At 41.9% G+C, this 16,000-nt stretch overlaps 1 protein-coding gene across 1 annotated transcript; it reads right to left on the bottom strand.

Moving 5' to 3' along the window:
* Positions 1–46: 46 nt before the first annotated feature.
* On the bottom strand, positions 47–15,765 carry LOC311509733 (pleckstrin homology domain-containing family A member 7-like; the record flags this gene model as incomplete). Its single annotated transcript, XM_084575160.1, has 16 exons — positions 47–439; positions 3,802–4,065; positions 4,722–4,813; positions 5,375–5,471; positions 5,645–5,839; positions 6,016–6,146; positions 6,875–6,986; positions 7,267–7,368; positions 7,650–7,799; positions 8,488–8,568; positions 9,797–9,862; positions 10,870–10,953; positions 11,321–11,374; positions 12,886–13,128; positions 13,550–13,633; positions 15,216–15,765. Coding segments are annotated over 16 exons (2,491 nt in total), but the record flags the coding sequence as incomplete, so codon positions are not given.
* Positions 15,766–16,000: the final 235 nt, after the last annotated feature.

The raw sequence follows: 16,000 nt of genomic DNA, 5'->3' as shown, positions 1-16,000 counted from the left end.
CACTCTTATACAGTAGTGCATGGATTTAGGAGAGTCATGGTGTACTGGATGCCTGCGTTGTAGGTGACCCCTTCAGTCGGTCTCTTCTCTTTCATGTACTGTTAGTCACTTTCCATGAGGCAATAGATTCAGAACAGACTAAAATGCGGTTAATAAGATTGAACTGTAATAGAATACTGGAGCTATGACAGGATTAATATCTTCACGTCTCTGATCTTGAGACTTTCTCCCTGATCTGCCTCTAGCTGCCCCGTCACTTGTTTACCTCTCGGCTGATGTCCAGGTCGTAGTCAAAAGGTTCCACGTCCACCTCTCGTATATGTTTGGCTGTTACCGTCACCCACTCGTCTGACTGGAACCTCACCCTCTCTTTGCCTTGATTCCAGCCTTCATCGCTCTGACCCTCTGCTGTGGGTCGCTCCTCCTGCCAGTTAAACACCTGGAAAGGGGCAGGGGTCAGGGTTACACAGCTAGCTAGAGGACTGTGAAAATCATTTGTTAGATGGATAGATAGATACTCCTCTAATTTATCCCACTTTTAATGACATTAGAACCAAACATTAAGTGGAGTCTGTGTAGATTAGATGATTACACTTAATGCCACCACGTCAGATTTCCTAAAATGCTTGAAATTTAAGTCGTAGAGTGAACTCTATATATTCTGTACATACAAGAAGCTAAATCCTGGACAGTTTTAGACCACATTTGTTTTTCAGAGATGAAGACATTGGTTAATCAGTTATTCAACTGTTAGTTCATTAATTTGTACTAATTTTGCCAGCTGAATCACAGAAGAGTTTTTAGAAGCAGTCCTTCCTAAGTTTGCCAGATGTTCTAATCTTTTAGGGGAAGCTGACTATCTGACACAACGATTGAGAAGCAATCTTGGCCACCTGACATTTGTCAGATCAAATAATTACTAAGAAAACAATATGCAACTGAAAATAACTGCTAGTTGCAGCCACTGGACTGTAGCTCAGTGAAAGTCACTAATGAAATAACAGATTTATTCTCTTCTATAAAGAGAAAGAAAACAAAATGCAGCATGGAACAACGGTAGAAAAGTTAAAAGGAGGCTAGTGACAGGAAACTGTCTCACTGGTTCACAAAATGTATACCAAGATGTTCCAATTTCTACCATTTAGAGTAGCGTACAAAAAAGGCTAGACGAGTAAATGCCGTGAGCCCTCTGGGTAAATGTGTTATGTTAATCAGTGTGGCCTCAGGGAGACACATATGAATTGAATACAGCTAAAAATAATTAGAACAAGAAAGAATAATGTTTAGGATCATTATTACAAACAACCTATGGGCTGATTGGTCAGTTTCTCTAAGCTGCAACGACACACATAACACAACCTTTTCTACAATGAACAGTACTCTAATGCATTTGCATTTACAAATAAAAATACTCTGACACATTCTCTGACCAGCCCTATGCGTGTGTGTGTGTGTGTGTGTGATGAGAGGTACTTGTGAGTAATCATCCAAGGAGCATCAAAGCCATGCATGCATCCTTCCCACTCCAGAAGCCTGCAGCAGGGTCTGATCTGTTGGCGTGTTCACATGCTCTGAAAAACACTACATCCCATGCCTTGCTGTGCTCAGGAGAATCAACCGCACACACAAGGACACAAAAAGAGAAGGGAAAACCATGCAGACACTGATTCATCGAACACCCCCCACCAGATTAGGAAGAACACAGCCAAGAGGAGATTCAGAAGCAAGAAACTCTTTATTGTTGAGTGCAAATCTCTACATGATAGAAAAGAAAAGAGTTGTGCGTTCTCCATTACACAGAACTGTGCGCTTCTGTGTAATGGAGACTTGTGCGCTTCTCCATTACACAGAATTAGGTGGCAATTAGCGGTTCACTTCTCTAGGTTTTCTAACATATTTCTACTGTTCAACTGAGTAAACCTCCTGGTACTATTTCTCTCTTTGACCCGGTACACTGTGTGTTGCTGTGGAAAGATAAAAGCAGTATGGCGGAAAAGCTTTCAATAGTAATATTTGTCAGAAAACAAGGAGCCGACAGCAGCGCCATGGAGGAGCAAAACTGAAGTATGCCGAGCACATCGACTTTCAAAAATAAATTCTACACGTGTAGTGCAGCAAATTTGTCACAATTATGATATGTATCAAGCAATCTATAGATTTTCCCACTTTTCTATATTTTATTTTCTCTACTTTTTATTAAATGTTACTGTATTTCACAACAAGCAGTCAAAATTGCCATATGACCTATGTTATTCTTTCCACACAGTTCAACCATGTTTAAGTTGTCCGCTCCTTGTTTGCACTACTGTTTTAAATTATTGCATTTCAGCCCAGTCGATTGGACGTGCCCTGTATATTTATGATGCATAAATCAGCACGGCATAGGCCACTTAAAGTACTCAGATGTGAGTACAGCTTCTGTATCCAACCTTATATGTGGCAATGTTAATTATCAACCACTGTCAACCGATGAAATCAACCTTGCACAAGAAAACGCCGTATGAAGGATGCTGCTAATTCACACGTTTTATGCTGGTGGAGTACAGAAAATAAAATATGCTCTGGTGTTATCATTACAAAGAGGTGACGGTGGCGACAGAAGGTGGCAAACTCTGTATTGCTTACTGTTACAGGCAAATATGATTACAGGGATTTGTGGGATATGTAGTCTAATTACAGGCAGATCTCACAGCAATCTGGTTAAGCATGTGTTAGTCTGTAATTCTAATACCAGTTTGTAAGTTATTATGTGTCATGTAATCCTAATGAGAGTCTTTGACATTTCCAATATATTTTTCCGGGCATGTTAGCATTGCTAGTATTCCTTGCTGAAACCGAGGGGCACAGCTAGCTGGGTTTTGTCTGTTGTCAAATGTCAAAGTATTCCTTTTGGGATCAAAACCAACAATCTGCACATCTTCCTGACTCGATTCTGCTTTTGCACAGAATAGCTACCTTGAGGTAGCTCTTGCATTGCTTCTATGATTCTGAGGTGGAGACGCATGCTTTAAACAAACCATGATTAAGGAGGTAAATTTGGGACAAAGGCAAAACGATCATCAACGAAACAAGGCACTTGGATTTCATCTGAAGAAAAGAAAGCAGGGAGGTGTGATCATGATTTGTGCCACTAGCCTCTTTCTTCATTTCATCAACCTGAAAACTTTTTTTTTCTATTTCCATCACTTCCCCGTCCCTCTATATGCTCTATATAACAAATCTCTACAAAATATAACTGTACAACTGTATACTGAAAATATCACTCAGTAAATAAATAAAAGTGTACAAATACACGTATGTAGATGTACATAAAATGGGCTCTTTTCTCTACTTTCTGGTGATTAAAACGGAGAAGGGAAGGCAGAGTGATGCCTTCCGTTCCCTCCTCTTCTCAATGGATTTACATTCAGAATTGTGTCAGTGAGGTCCCACCAGGGGGCAGTGGTAATAAGGTTCACTTAAACCCCTGAACCTTTAAAACGTGAAATAAAATAACCAGGGAGCCACATTGTCCCAGTGCAAAACTAACCAAGAATTCCCCATAATGGCCTGTCCTTGTTTGTCTCCCACTGTTCTTAAAGCGTTAACCATGCTAGCTAGCCAGCCGCAGTCAGTCCTGCCCGTTAGCTTGTTAGTGCTTGAGGCTACCATGTGGATACTCAAGGCAGAGAGTGCTAGTGTGTTAGCATTCCTGCTTGGTTATTATGTGGCTGGTGGCTGTAGGGTGGCATAGCAGCACTGGTGGTGAAGCTGGTGCTCCCTGTGTCTGCTGCTGCTGCGCGGGGGCGGGGGGTAACGTACGGAGCCCGGAGGGTCGGAGGTGTTCGAGGGCAGCCTGGAGGAGGAGGAGGAGCGCTGGGTGGAGGCAGTGGAGTTGGAGAGGCCTGCGGAGGAGCGTTCGCCCTGGCTGAGGTTCCTCTTGCGCTCGCGAACCAGCGCCTTCTGGTGGCGCTTCATCCGCTCCAGCTGCTCCTCTGCAGTCATTCGTCCTCGAGGCTGGCTGCTCAAGAGCTGCAGGGCCTCGGTAGGTGATGACAGACGCTCCAAGGCACTCTTGGGTCTCTCCTGGGAAGACGATGAAGTAAAGGAGAAGTGGAACAAGCGTGGGATGGACATAAGAGACAGAATGGATGGAATTAAGAAAGGAGGCATAAACATTAGTACACAGTGAAATAAGCAACAGGGATAAAGGAGATTTAAAAAGCACTCAGCGATAACCACAACTGCCTGGATGCAAAGAATATATGATGCTATTGCTCACAGAGAACATCTAGAACCCACTGTCTGAAGCACATGAGGACATTGTCTTTATCACAGTGTGGTATCCAGAATTTATCAGTGGCGTAAAGCAAAGAGGAACAACTTTAAACCCAGAACATGTTGTCAAACAAAAAATTAAAACTGGATTTCTAACAAATCTCTGCATGCACAAATACTGAGATCTCCAGATCTTTTCCTGCCAATCCAAAAAGAAGTGGACGTAGCCACTGTCACATCACCCATTGGTTTGTAGACTACTGTTCTGAAGAATCAGACTACTCTGAAGAATCAGACTATTTTTGAGTCAGTAGAGTTGACTCCTGCACATTAGAAAGCACGCAGATTTGAGACACTTCAGCAATGGCTTCACTTTTCAGACACTGAGGCCACGTCCACTTTTTTGGTACAGTCTTGGAGCTGATCGCAATTACCTGCAAATTCCTGCACCCTTGTGGACTCACCTTCGCTGCAGAGCTCCCCATGCCTCTTCTTAGGGTAACGTATGATGAGATGGAGTTGGACTGGTTCAGTCGAGATGAGGAGCCTGGAAGACCTGTTGGGACAAGAACCAGCACAGTTGGGTTTCACTGATCTGTGTGAGGCGAAAGGTTTTCTGCTCACTGTTTATATAAGGGATAAATGATTATATAATTTTATAATATATAAACACTGGAAAAATAAATGCTACTATGTAATGCTAATTATTTAATTTAATAAAATTTATTATTTTATATTTTAAATGTCAAAGCATTCAGAAAAGTCTAAACAGTGTTACAGGTGGTTAAACCATTTGTGAATATTATTAGGCTCCATCTCTAGTAAATATAAATTCTATCACACATTTTCCACATTTTAACTAATGGTACCTCCAGTACGAAGAGATTAAACTCTCCTATCAAATCACATTTGAAGTTATTTTGGAATTTATTTAATGCTTCCAGACAACATATTTTCAAGCAATCCAATCCTGTAAGTTGTAAATGAAAGGTATATTTTTATATGAATTTATATTTAAATTATATTGTGGGATGCTGCTGGTGTACTGGTTTGATCAAGGTAACTGTTTTCAGTCATATGTGCAGTATATTTATTTTACATCTCGGCCGCTGAATACCTTTGTTTGAGAAATACTGGTAGTCCATGTCAGACCCTGTGTTGTGATGGCTGATTCCTGGCAGCTCTGGTTCACTCAGGTATGATCTCAAATCAGTCTGAAAGCAGAGAATGTTACACAGGAAGTAGGACTGATAGTTCAGCTCTGGTGATGTGTTAAATAAAGCTGAATCAAAAACACAACAATCCTAAGAGGCTGTACAGACATCCTGTGGGCAAGAATAACATCCTCGTCCAAATATCTAACAGCGGGAGTAAAATCACCATGTACCTTACAGTCTCCATTGACAACATACTGCCCACCCTCCCTGTCTCTCTTCCTTTCATCTGACTGCCGTTTCAGCCCACGCACAGATGTGTGGCGGATGACAGAGGCCTCTTTGGGGAGGGGCGGCACCACGGGTGGTGTCTCCTCATAGTCGTAGAGGCGTGGCAGTGGTGGCCTTGGTGGGGCGTCGTCATCTGCCTGTACAGCAACCAGGCCAACAAGGTTTGAGATTTTTAGAAGTACTGCTGAACTCATGATCCTTATTTATGAAGGTTTCACAATGTAGAACTCACAAGGGGATTCAGGAGAAAAGTTTCTGAAACCTAATATAAAGCTGACTCTTAAGTTCCTAGAAGTTGAAGCTTGGCACTCACCCACTTTGGCACGGTGCTGTGAGGCAAAGTATGGGAGAGGATGGTCGGGATGGAGCTGCGAGGGGGAGGCTGGACCTCTGCGCTGTGAGAAGGCACTGCCGGATCTGACCCAGAAGGCACTAATTTTCTCTCTGGTGGGCATAGGAACACAGAGAAACCAAGGATAAGGTTTTAAATGCAAGCAGTGGATTTAGATTAAGGAACAGAGAGAACTGTGATCAATTTACAGTGAGAGGAGAAGAAAAACAGTACAGGCAATGTTTGATAAATGAAGAAACAAGCTGCCTGATTTTTATTTTAATCAAAGTGCAGGTGCAGAGAGAAGTCTACTCTTTAAGCTTTTGACACTAAGCTAAACATAATAGAAGTAACCACACTGTAATACTGCTTAATGGTCCAGCATATCAGTTAGATTCAACCCAGTAAGGCCATGTGACAGCTGGGAACTTGTATGTCTAAGGGCCTGATCAGACCTTGCATAAAGATCCGATCTGGGCGATCCGATCACGGAAAAGACAGGTGTGAACACCCCCAGGATGCACTGAGATCGCATTTGAGAGATCCGATCTATGACCACATCTGGAGGTGGTCTGGGTCGCATGTGTCTGCATTCCTCCGGTGGTGTGAGCGCAATGCATCCTGAGTCACTTTAAAGACCTCCTATACGCAGCAGGGGTGCTCCTGTGCTCTGAACAGGCCCTAAGTCGCAGGACAGCTGCTTTAGGCTTTATAATTGAGATCAATACACTGACTAGTGAGCCAGGACCTATACTGGATCCTAAATAATTGTCTTTCTAACCTTCAACCCTTGTCATTCACATCATTAAATGAACAACTGTCTGGTCGCTGATCTTCCCACCTGGGTTCTGGACAGATTCAATTGTGATCTTGTAGTTGGCTTTGCTGGCACTCAGTCCGGCCATGACATCCTCAATCCGCCACAGCTCACGCTTCATCTCAGTTCTTTCTTGCTGTAAAATAACACACAGACATACATGAGTGTTTGATTCCATTCATCTCTTATAAGTAGTTTTCACTTTAGTTTGGGTTCAACTTTATTTTCAGTGACACACATCTGAATTTGGTTTGTAAATATTCGTAATGTAAGAATAAATGTAGGAACTGAGGAGAGAATGTGTTAAATGCAAACTGCTCTAAGGCCACAGATACTATATATAACACTTAGTAAGTAAACCAGTGCTACTCTAGTTTGGGGGAAATCCTGCTGTGAGGTGTAGTATCCGCTCTCACCTGTGGGGTGGTGCTGTGGTTCATGCGTGCCTGCAGAGCCATCCTCAACTGCTCTACTGATTTCTCAAGACTGCTGTACTCCTCCCAGGCGTGTGCCATCTCCTGCATCACAAACACAAACACACACACTTGCACAAACTCTTATAAAACAAATAGGTACACAGTTTACAAAATGCATTTTTACATGTGGTCATGTACTGCTATAGAGCCACACTCAAACATACAGCACACAATGAAAAGTAGCTGTATACATTCAAACATCTCTACATTCAAGAAACTAATTTACCAATATCAAAAACATATTAAAAAACTAGCGTTATATTCGGACAGTTACTGTGATACAGAAGCTGCCTTCACATTGTGTCTTTAACCCACTGTCATACCGTGGATAGGCGCGATATTTGGGCCCTGATGGTGACCAGATCTTCCTGCAGCAGTCTCTGCTGATAAGCAATCTTGTGGGCGTGGGCTGGCTGCTCCTGGTACTGCTCCATCTGCTGATGGGACATGTCCAGTACACTCTCCAGCTTGTCCTGAGGTCAAGCAAAGCAACTCAGACGTATTTCCTTCATTGAATGCTGCTTTATAAATAAGCAGTTCGACTATTTAGCAGATAACAGTCACTCAAAATTCCTCCAGAGGGCAGCATGTTTCTACAGTCAATCCAAAGCCACCATAAGATCTCAACAGACCTCCTCTTATCTAACAGCAATTCCTGAGCTGTATGTTATCAGACTATTATTTTAGACCTTATATATAGTCTATTGTAATTTACTTTTTGATATGTTAGCATCAAGTCAAGAATGTGTGCTTCACAAATGCTTCTATTGAGTTAGTAAAAGTGACTGATCGAAAAGAAGAGTCTTAGAAATCTGTTTCCCCGTTTCTCTGAGAAACGGAGAAAATCCATGCACGTCTGCACCACAAATAGCGTAGGTGTTGGACCGAAGAAGATCAAATGCTGAAACAAGCAAAGAATGACTGGCTCTTACACTACAAGGTTCCAGTTTCACTTACACTATACTGTGAGTTTGAATTGTACTTTTGCTCTGTCTTTCGTTAATAACTTAGTCCAGAAATACAACCACTTTGTATAGCTTTGTCCTCTGATGTGGCTATATTGTATAATATTTCTTCTTATCTGTGGACTGACTAGATTGCCAAACACCAGCCACTCAGATGAAACGGTTTAACAGGGTCTATATAATCGGCAGTGCGTACCTTGTCGTCCTTCAGGGAGCTGATCCTTGCCTCCAGATCCTGGAGGATTTTGTCCTGTTCACATAACCGGCTCAACTTCACCTGCAGGGGGAGAAGGTTCAGTGGTTTGGGAGAGAAACAACAGTAGGCTCTCACAGATAAAACACCTCTCAAGTGCTCACCAAAGTGTGTGTCTCTGTGTTGACCTCTGATAATTGAGTGGCCCATTTTCTTAATTACAGTTTCCCCTCGTCTCTGCAGCTGCAGTGAGCGTGTGCAGAAACGTGTATCATGGCGAGAACGTGTACGGTGATATGCGATTGCTTATGTATACATATCTATATTTTAACATTTGAGTGCATGCAGGTTTGGAACACTTATTATCTAATCTCCCGTAGCTCCTCTGTATTGTTCGGGTGTAACTGCAATTACTGTGAGTGAAGCCATTAAACAAAGTGGGAGCGACCCACCTGACACTTTTAATTACAGTGCTAAGGAAGCTCTGAGTCTTGTTAATTAATCCCTGATTAAACTTGAAGGCAAAGGTGGGATCACTTTATCATCCTGCAGTAAGAGCAATACACCATTCATGTAATGAGGCTGTGATTGAACAGCTTGATGCGAACCAACTACTTATCCTTATAAATTTTTACGCACTACACCAGTGTTCATATTCGATCAGCTGAATTATTAATCCACTTATCGTCTCCACGGTGATGCTGTTGTTGGACCTGATCAAATATTCATCGCAGACAATGCGCTCATAAATAGTTTAAGCCGTTTGCGTGAAGCAAACACTGAGAAATAGTTTCACAGGAGAAAGCAAGAGGGCTTGAAAAGCTGCAGGGAATTGTTTGGATTATCAAACTGAAAGAGTTTTGGCAATAAAACTCATGCATGCTGATTTCTGCTTAAAGCTGAAAGTAAAAGTTTACGACATCCTCCCACACTTTTTCCACAGGATTCATATTTTGCTTTTAATTACCCTCATTTTTCTCGCAGTTGAACTTTAGTAGTCTGTGCAGAAAGCCAGAATTTTAAAATCCCTTGTCTGGAGGGGAGCAAAACTGAACAGAAAGAGGTCAGTGCTGTTATTTATTTGCTGTTATTTATTTTTAACGGTTGCATGCACATAAACCGTATGTGTACAGTAAATGTAATATGTAACTAGGAAAAAAATCTGCCTTGAAATTCTTTGGATCAGTATCAATATTTTCTTGGCCATCATCTTTTTAACTCAGTTTTCAACATGTTCTTGACACATTCAACTAACTAACAACCAAAAAGAGCTAGAAATACAACTGCAAGACATTATGAAGCTTGTACTTACATCCACATCGCTTTCTGCAACCCTGACAGGTTTCCCTGACTCCTTCAGTGTCTGACTTCCAGCTACCTGGAAATTGCAAAGTGAACAGTCCCAGATGTTAGTTGCGCAGTAAAACAAAATTGTCTCACTTCATGGTACACTAGTGCTGAGATAAAGAAAATACCGAACACAGAGACCAGCTACAAACTATCACAAGGCCGAGGCTGAATCTCCACGGCGCATTCTCTTAGCCTCGTGTACATGACAATATGAGTGAGTTTTGGCACACAAAATCAGCTCTTGCCATGAACAACACAATGGCTATGGAGACTTTGAAGCCCTGCACGAAACCACTTGTCCAGTAAATATCTATACACAATGTTGCTCAGAAAAGCTGCTGTTTTTTGTTTTGTTTTTTCTGAACAGGACATTTTTAAGTGTAGTAACACACCATGGACTGCCTCAGTTTTTCTGGGGTTACACCTGCTAGATTTTAAAACATAAAAGGTGCAAAAAAAAAAAAAATCAACTAAAATTCACTGAAAACAGGTCTTTATAGCGCTTGGAAATATTAGTTTAGGAGTATTTTTGCTCCTTTTTTTTTTTTAAAAAAAAAAAAAAAAGAAGAAGAAAAAGAAATGAGACACATTTAGAGCCCTGCGTAATTGTCAAGGAGGTGCAGCGTTTCAGAGACGATGGTAGAAGCTGCTGGCTTTTCAACCACCGGGCCACAGCCACAGCCACAACACATGCACTGCCGAGCCATCCCATGCCCACTATTCAACAGCATTGTCAACATCACCACGTGGTGGAGGGTCGTGCGAAGCCAGGTAGGTCACATGGAGGGAAACATATTTGATGCCGTTCAAGCTGTGAATGCAGTGCTGTAAGCAATGGGATGGTCTTTCTAGAACATGGACTCTCTAAACACCCACGCTCACGCACACACGGACTATGAACGAGCATCCTTACTTGTACGACACATGCACAAGCATAAATGCGCACACACGATCACAGACACGCTACGCAGTTTTCTATCTTTCAATACACTGGGTACAGTCACACATACGTACACGTGTACACACAGAGCTTACGTTCATTAGAGGCCTGAGAGGCCCAGCAGTGCAGTGCAGTAGTAAACTGTGAACTGCGAGGATCAGGGGCTCTAGAGCTCTGATCTGGGAGTCAAAACAACAAGGACACAGAGCCGCAGTCACAAAATGGTGGCCGCTTTTGTGAGATGCTTCTAAAACCACTCAAGAGTTAGAAGATCACTGCAAGTGTTCGGGGCTGTTTAGTCCCACACAGACGTTTGAACATCTCCATTTGTAGCTACGGCAATTGTAGCTGTCTTAGTTCAACAGTTCAACATGGGCCAGAGTGATAGAAGTGGTTGTCGGTAAGAAAACACCACGTGTGTTAGTTTTGATCTACAGACATTACAAATTGGAAAAGACACAGTAAAAGCAGGACACTTTGACGTAAGTAGATCAGTTAACTAACAGAAGTCAGGGGATAAACTCTGTCTGCCATCGTGTTTCTCACCTTTAGGTCCAGATACTCTAAGTCCTTCTTCAGCTGCATGTAGGTGTCGTCGCTCTAAAAGGTGACAAACAAGTTAGCGTGGATTACAGATTTGCATTACACAAACTCAGTTCACTAACTGAATGATCTGACAGAAGCTTCAGCGACAGTTAATCTAGTCAGATGTAGTGAGATTTATGTATGACGTCTGAACTGCTGTTACGTGTCCGCGCTGACATGCATCACAACACACTTACACATACAGTAAAAATACATCCATTTATTTCATGTTCAAAGGAGCTGATTCAATCCTCCTACAACAAACAAAAGGACAAACCAGATCTGATAGACAGAGCAGATCTTGAATTCACCTCACATCACTCAACAACAAACAGTCTTCAGTCGAAGCGAAAATCACGCACCAGAGGACCAAACTGATCAACACATCCACAGCTTGCCAGTTAGCTAAAGCATGGGATGGCGCTTGTGGACGTCGATAAGACAGCACAACATGCCATTGAGAATATCAACATAAGCACGGTATGGAAACTGATCAGCCAAGAGCAGCACATGGAAAAGAGGCAGATGGTTCTTGTCAGGCAGGCTGGAGCTTACTGACATTAAAGCAACGCAGCATTTGTTGTAGAGGTTGCCACTAATATACGGACACTAGTTATTTTTGCTTTTTATATCCTGGGACATGTTATATTTTTTTATTATTATTTAATTTTAGCATGGATTTACAGATGTAACATACCAGATACTGTGTGTTTAGATGTAAATGGAGGGAGAAAATGAGAAATTATAGCATCTTTGAGATGACGTTGGGTTTGTAGAAAAATAAGAGTTTGAAAGCTGATGCTGTATGGTCATCTATTGGTAGTGGGTTGCAATGACGGGCCTCAGTTCATGTAAGAGCTGTCTTGAATTTAAAGGTGATTATGTCTTTTTAATATTTTGTTATTAAGCAGCAGAATTACCATATCCGTATATGTACTGCAATGTGCTGGAGAGCCAGAACATCCAGAGACTAATCAATCCATAAATTAAGGAAACGATATGGAAATGTACGAACAAGTCACTTGAAGACTTGAAATGTTACTTAAGATTATTTCAAGGAAATCCATAGGCATATTAATGACTGTATAACCTCACGGCACTACTAAAGGAAATCTCTGGAAAGGAATCATCTACTGAAGACTAACCACAAGAAATTTAATGCAAATCAAGAAATTGCTTTTCACAAAATCTTTTGATGAGATTACAATTAAAATTTGTCCTTTAGAAACTAAAGATAGTACAAATTGCTATGATGTCCAATTAGAGCAATTACCAATGAACAAAAATAATTGCTGATTCTAATATTTTATAATAATATAATTACGGATTATTATTCCTGAATAGGAAAATGTTGATAATCCACTGCTTTAGAACATGTTAAATTACCTACAAATAATAAAGAGGAAAACTGGAATGATTGTTAAGATTAAAGTGTAATGCAGCGCTGCACAATATGTAGTGGCAACCTCTACCAGACCCATGTATAATGAGGGGCGGATGGGTGGGCATGCCACAAAGGCCCCCACCTGGGTGTTGCAAGAGCCCAGAGGAGCCGAGAGACCCACGTGTCCGAGGTGGGACACAGGAGAGGGGCCGGCGCTGAGTAGGGGACTGGTGCTAGTGGTGGTAGCGGCGAAGAGGCGGTTGTGACTGAAGGGCTCTTTGGGACCATTGAGCCGCTGGAGTTGGGCTAACGTTTGCTGACGTACGGAGGCCATCTTGGCCTGGTGTCGGCGCAGCTGAATGAGGAGCAGAGTCAGCTCCTCGGGCTGTCACAGGCACCACAGGACATTCAAAGCTTCAATGAGACATCTCTTCTTTTAAATGAGTAACTTTGCCTTCACAGCGCTAGGAGCTAATTCGTTATGCGACTGGCTCATTTGAACGAGCAGAGCTGCAGCTATATTAAGAAGGCTTAATAGGGTTGAGACAAAAGGCAGGCACACAGCAATATACTGAAGTCATGCAGACGGTGATTAACACTTGGTCAATATCAGGTGACACTGTAATAGCAGGGAATGAATCCTCATCTGGTCAAGAGCCAATCTCTAAAATCTAAAGCCTCTTCAAACTTTAAGATTTCTGCCCTCCGTTCCAGTGATGTCCAACAAATCCATGGAAAACAAAAATGTATATCTAATGTTAACTGTAATATAATTAAATGTGTGTGTATTCATTTGTGAAACGTACCGTTTTGCCGTGGAGGCTGGGCGCACTGACTGTGTGTGTGATGTAGCCAGATGCAGGCATTGACCGTCTGTCAATAGTGGCAGTCTGAAATAAACAGACAGCATAGTTATATAGTCAGTGGGGGAAGCAACACCCCAATTTCTTATTTGCATGTCTTGAAATAAATCAAAAATAAACACATTTTCAACAATTTTCTCCCCTGGTGACTCATAAAGGCTTTTTTGCTTGTACTCTCCTACATTACAAGTGCATAGTGCAACTGTATAAAGTACGCCAAACTTCAAAATCAATTCAATGTAGATGCTTGACGGCTGAATAGCAACGCATTAAGAAAAAAACCCTGCCTCCAAACTATTCTTTACACATTTTCATGACCTTCTTCCTAGTGCAAAATAGACAACAGAAATGTAAAGTATACCGGCACAAAAATGGATGTTTGCTTACTTCATCACAAGAAAACACCTGGAGGATATTGGATGCTTTAACAAGATAAATAACCAGTTAACAAACTTAAATGTCTATATAAATATTGGTCTATAGCTTAGCTTTAATAAAGTCACACTGTCACAACAAATGCTAAATCTCAATTCTGCTTAAACCATAACTTTAATGTTTGGCAGATACAGATACAAGAGATCCCACTCGGCTGGGTGCTCAGGCCGATCGAGACATCCCTATTACTAGGTATAATGCGTGTTATATAAATATCACAGAATCAGTGTGATCTTACTGTGGATGCTACTATCACAACATAAAAACAGCAAGTTCCAAGTAACCAAAGGCCTTAAATGTTTAACACAACCTTGATAACAAAATACTGCATTGTTCGTTATCTCGGGGCAGAATGAAACCCCTGTGAGAGTGGGAGAGTGGGAGTAAATCTGCATAATTCTTCCCTCAGCATTAAGCAGTATTCAGATAAAGAGGGAGAGCTGGTGATTTTCATCTGTTTTCATAAATGTCATAAAAAATGCATTTATACGTGCATACATACATTTATCATTTAACAGAGTGTATTTTGTTTTAAGATAACATATATTTTCTTTGCTGTTTTATTTTGACTGATGGTAGATGCAGCTGAGGTAATTTAACAGACTTGATGTATTAAGGATGTACCTGCCATTGTAGCTCCCAAAGCACTAAAACAATTATTCTGCTCACTCAAGCACAGTTCCAACACCCACCCCGAGACTATCAGGATGACTGACATTGTTCCAGGTGAAAAAATATTTTATTTGATAGTTTTCACTAAAGAGTAAGAAATATATATATGGTCCATCATAATTCTACCACTACATAACTTATCTCACAGCATTCCTTATGTACTACTTTGCTTTTTCTCCTTTCTCATGTTATTACTTATGGATCTAAGAATTTCTTAACTGAATTTCTTAACTGAAGTCTTAACTTCTTAACTGAAGTAGTAACTTCTAAGGTGATCCTTGAGGGAACAAACTCATGTTTTCATGTTCTGTCTGTTGTTTTGGTGTGATGATGTGTGATGTAAAAGTGAATGAACAGTGAATTTCTTTCCTGTGACGATTAACAAATCTTAGATAAGAATTATGATGCCAAAAAACACTGGGACAGTGTGCACATACAAAAATCTGATGTCATTCCCTTGATTGAGTAAATGTTGGTCTGCTTCTGTCAGACATTACTTTACCTTGAACATCTGAGATTTGCTCCTACGTGGGGAAACAGTGAAGGGGATGTCCAGCACTGACATATCACCCACGGGCTTGACTGTTAACCGTTCGGCAGGTGTGTTCAGCCTCCGTGTGGGCGACAGGGTTCGGCTGGTGCCGGGCGGAGGCCCTGGTGGAGGGATGTCTTCCGGGGAGGGCGGTACCGAGACACAGCGCGGAGGCCCCTCTGTCCTGGGCGCTGAGGGAGGCACAGTGGATGGGGGCCGAGGACCGAATGGGTACTCTGGGGCCGGAGTGTAAAGAGGCGCCGTGGGGCTGCCGAGACGGAACTTGTGACGCTGCTGCCACTCGTACAGCTGTAAGACAGTGCTCAACCCCGGGCCCCCCTGTTCTGGGGTGAGGCGGAAGTGGCTCAGGCGGTCCTGGGCGTACTTGTACTCGCCAATTCGACCGGGTGGGGGGCTTTGACGAGGAGTTTTTGGCAAGGTCTGGTAGGTGTCCATAGTGGTGTACTTGTGCTGGGTTGGTGGGGTACGACGAGGGAGGGTGTTTTCTCTGGATGGGGGGCTATTGGGTAGGAACAGCATGAAAAGGAATTTTACCTTTTTGGAACATAAACTAAAAATCTATAGAAATCAGACAGCAGAATTTAAGATTTTCTTTTTGTCACCTTTCATTCAGCTTTATAGATGGTAAAAAAAAAAAGTGAGAAAAAGAGCTTAAAAGTTCAGCAAAGCCAATGGCCGCTTCAAAATTCAGGTGATAATTAAATGCACATCAAATCGGCTTTAAAAATGAATCA

This window comes from Chelon labrosus (assembly GCF_963514085.1).
Source record: "Chelon labrosus genome assembly, contig: SCAFFOLD_289, whole genome shotgun sequence".
Lineage (NCBI taxonomy): Eukaryota > Metazoa > Chordata > Actinopteri > Mugiliformes > Mugilidae > Chelon > Chelon labrosus.
This window is presented reverse-complemented; position numbering and strand designations above follow the sequence as displayed.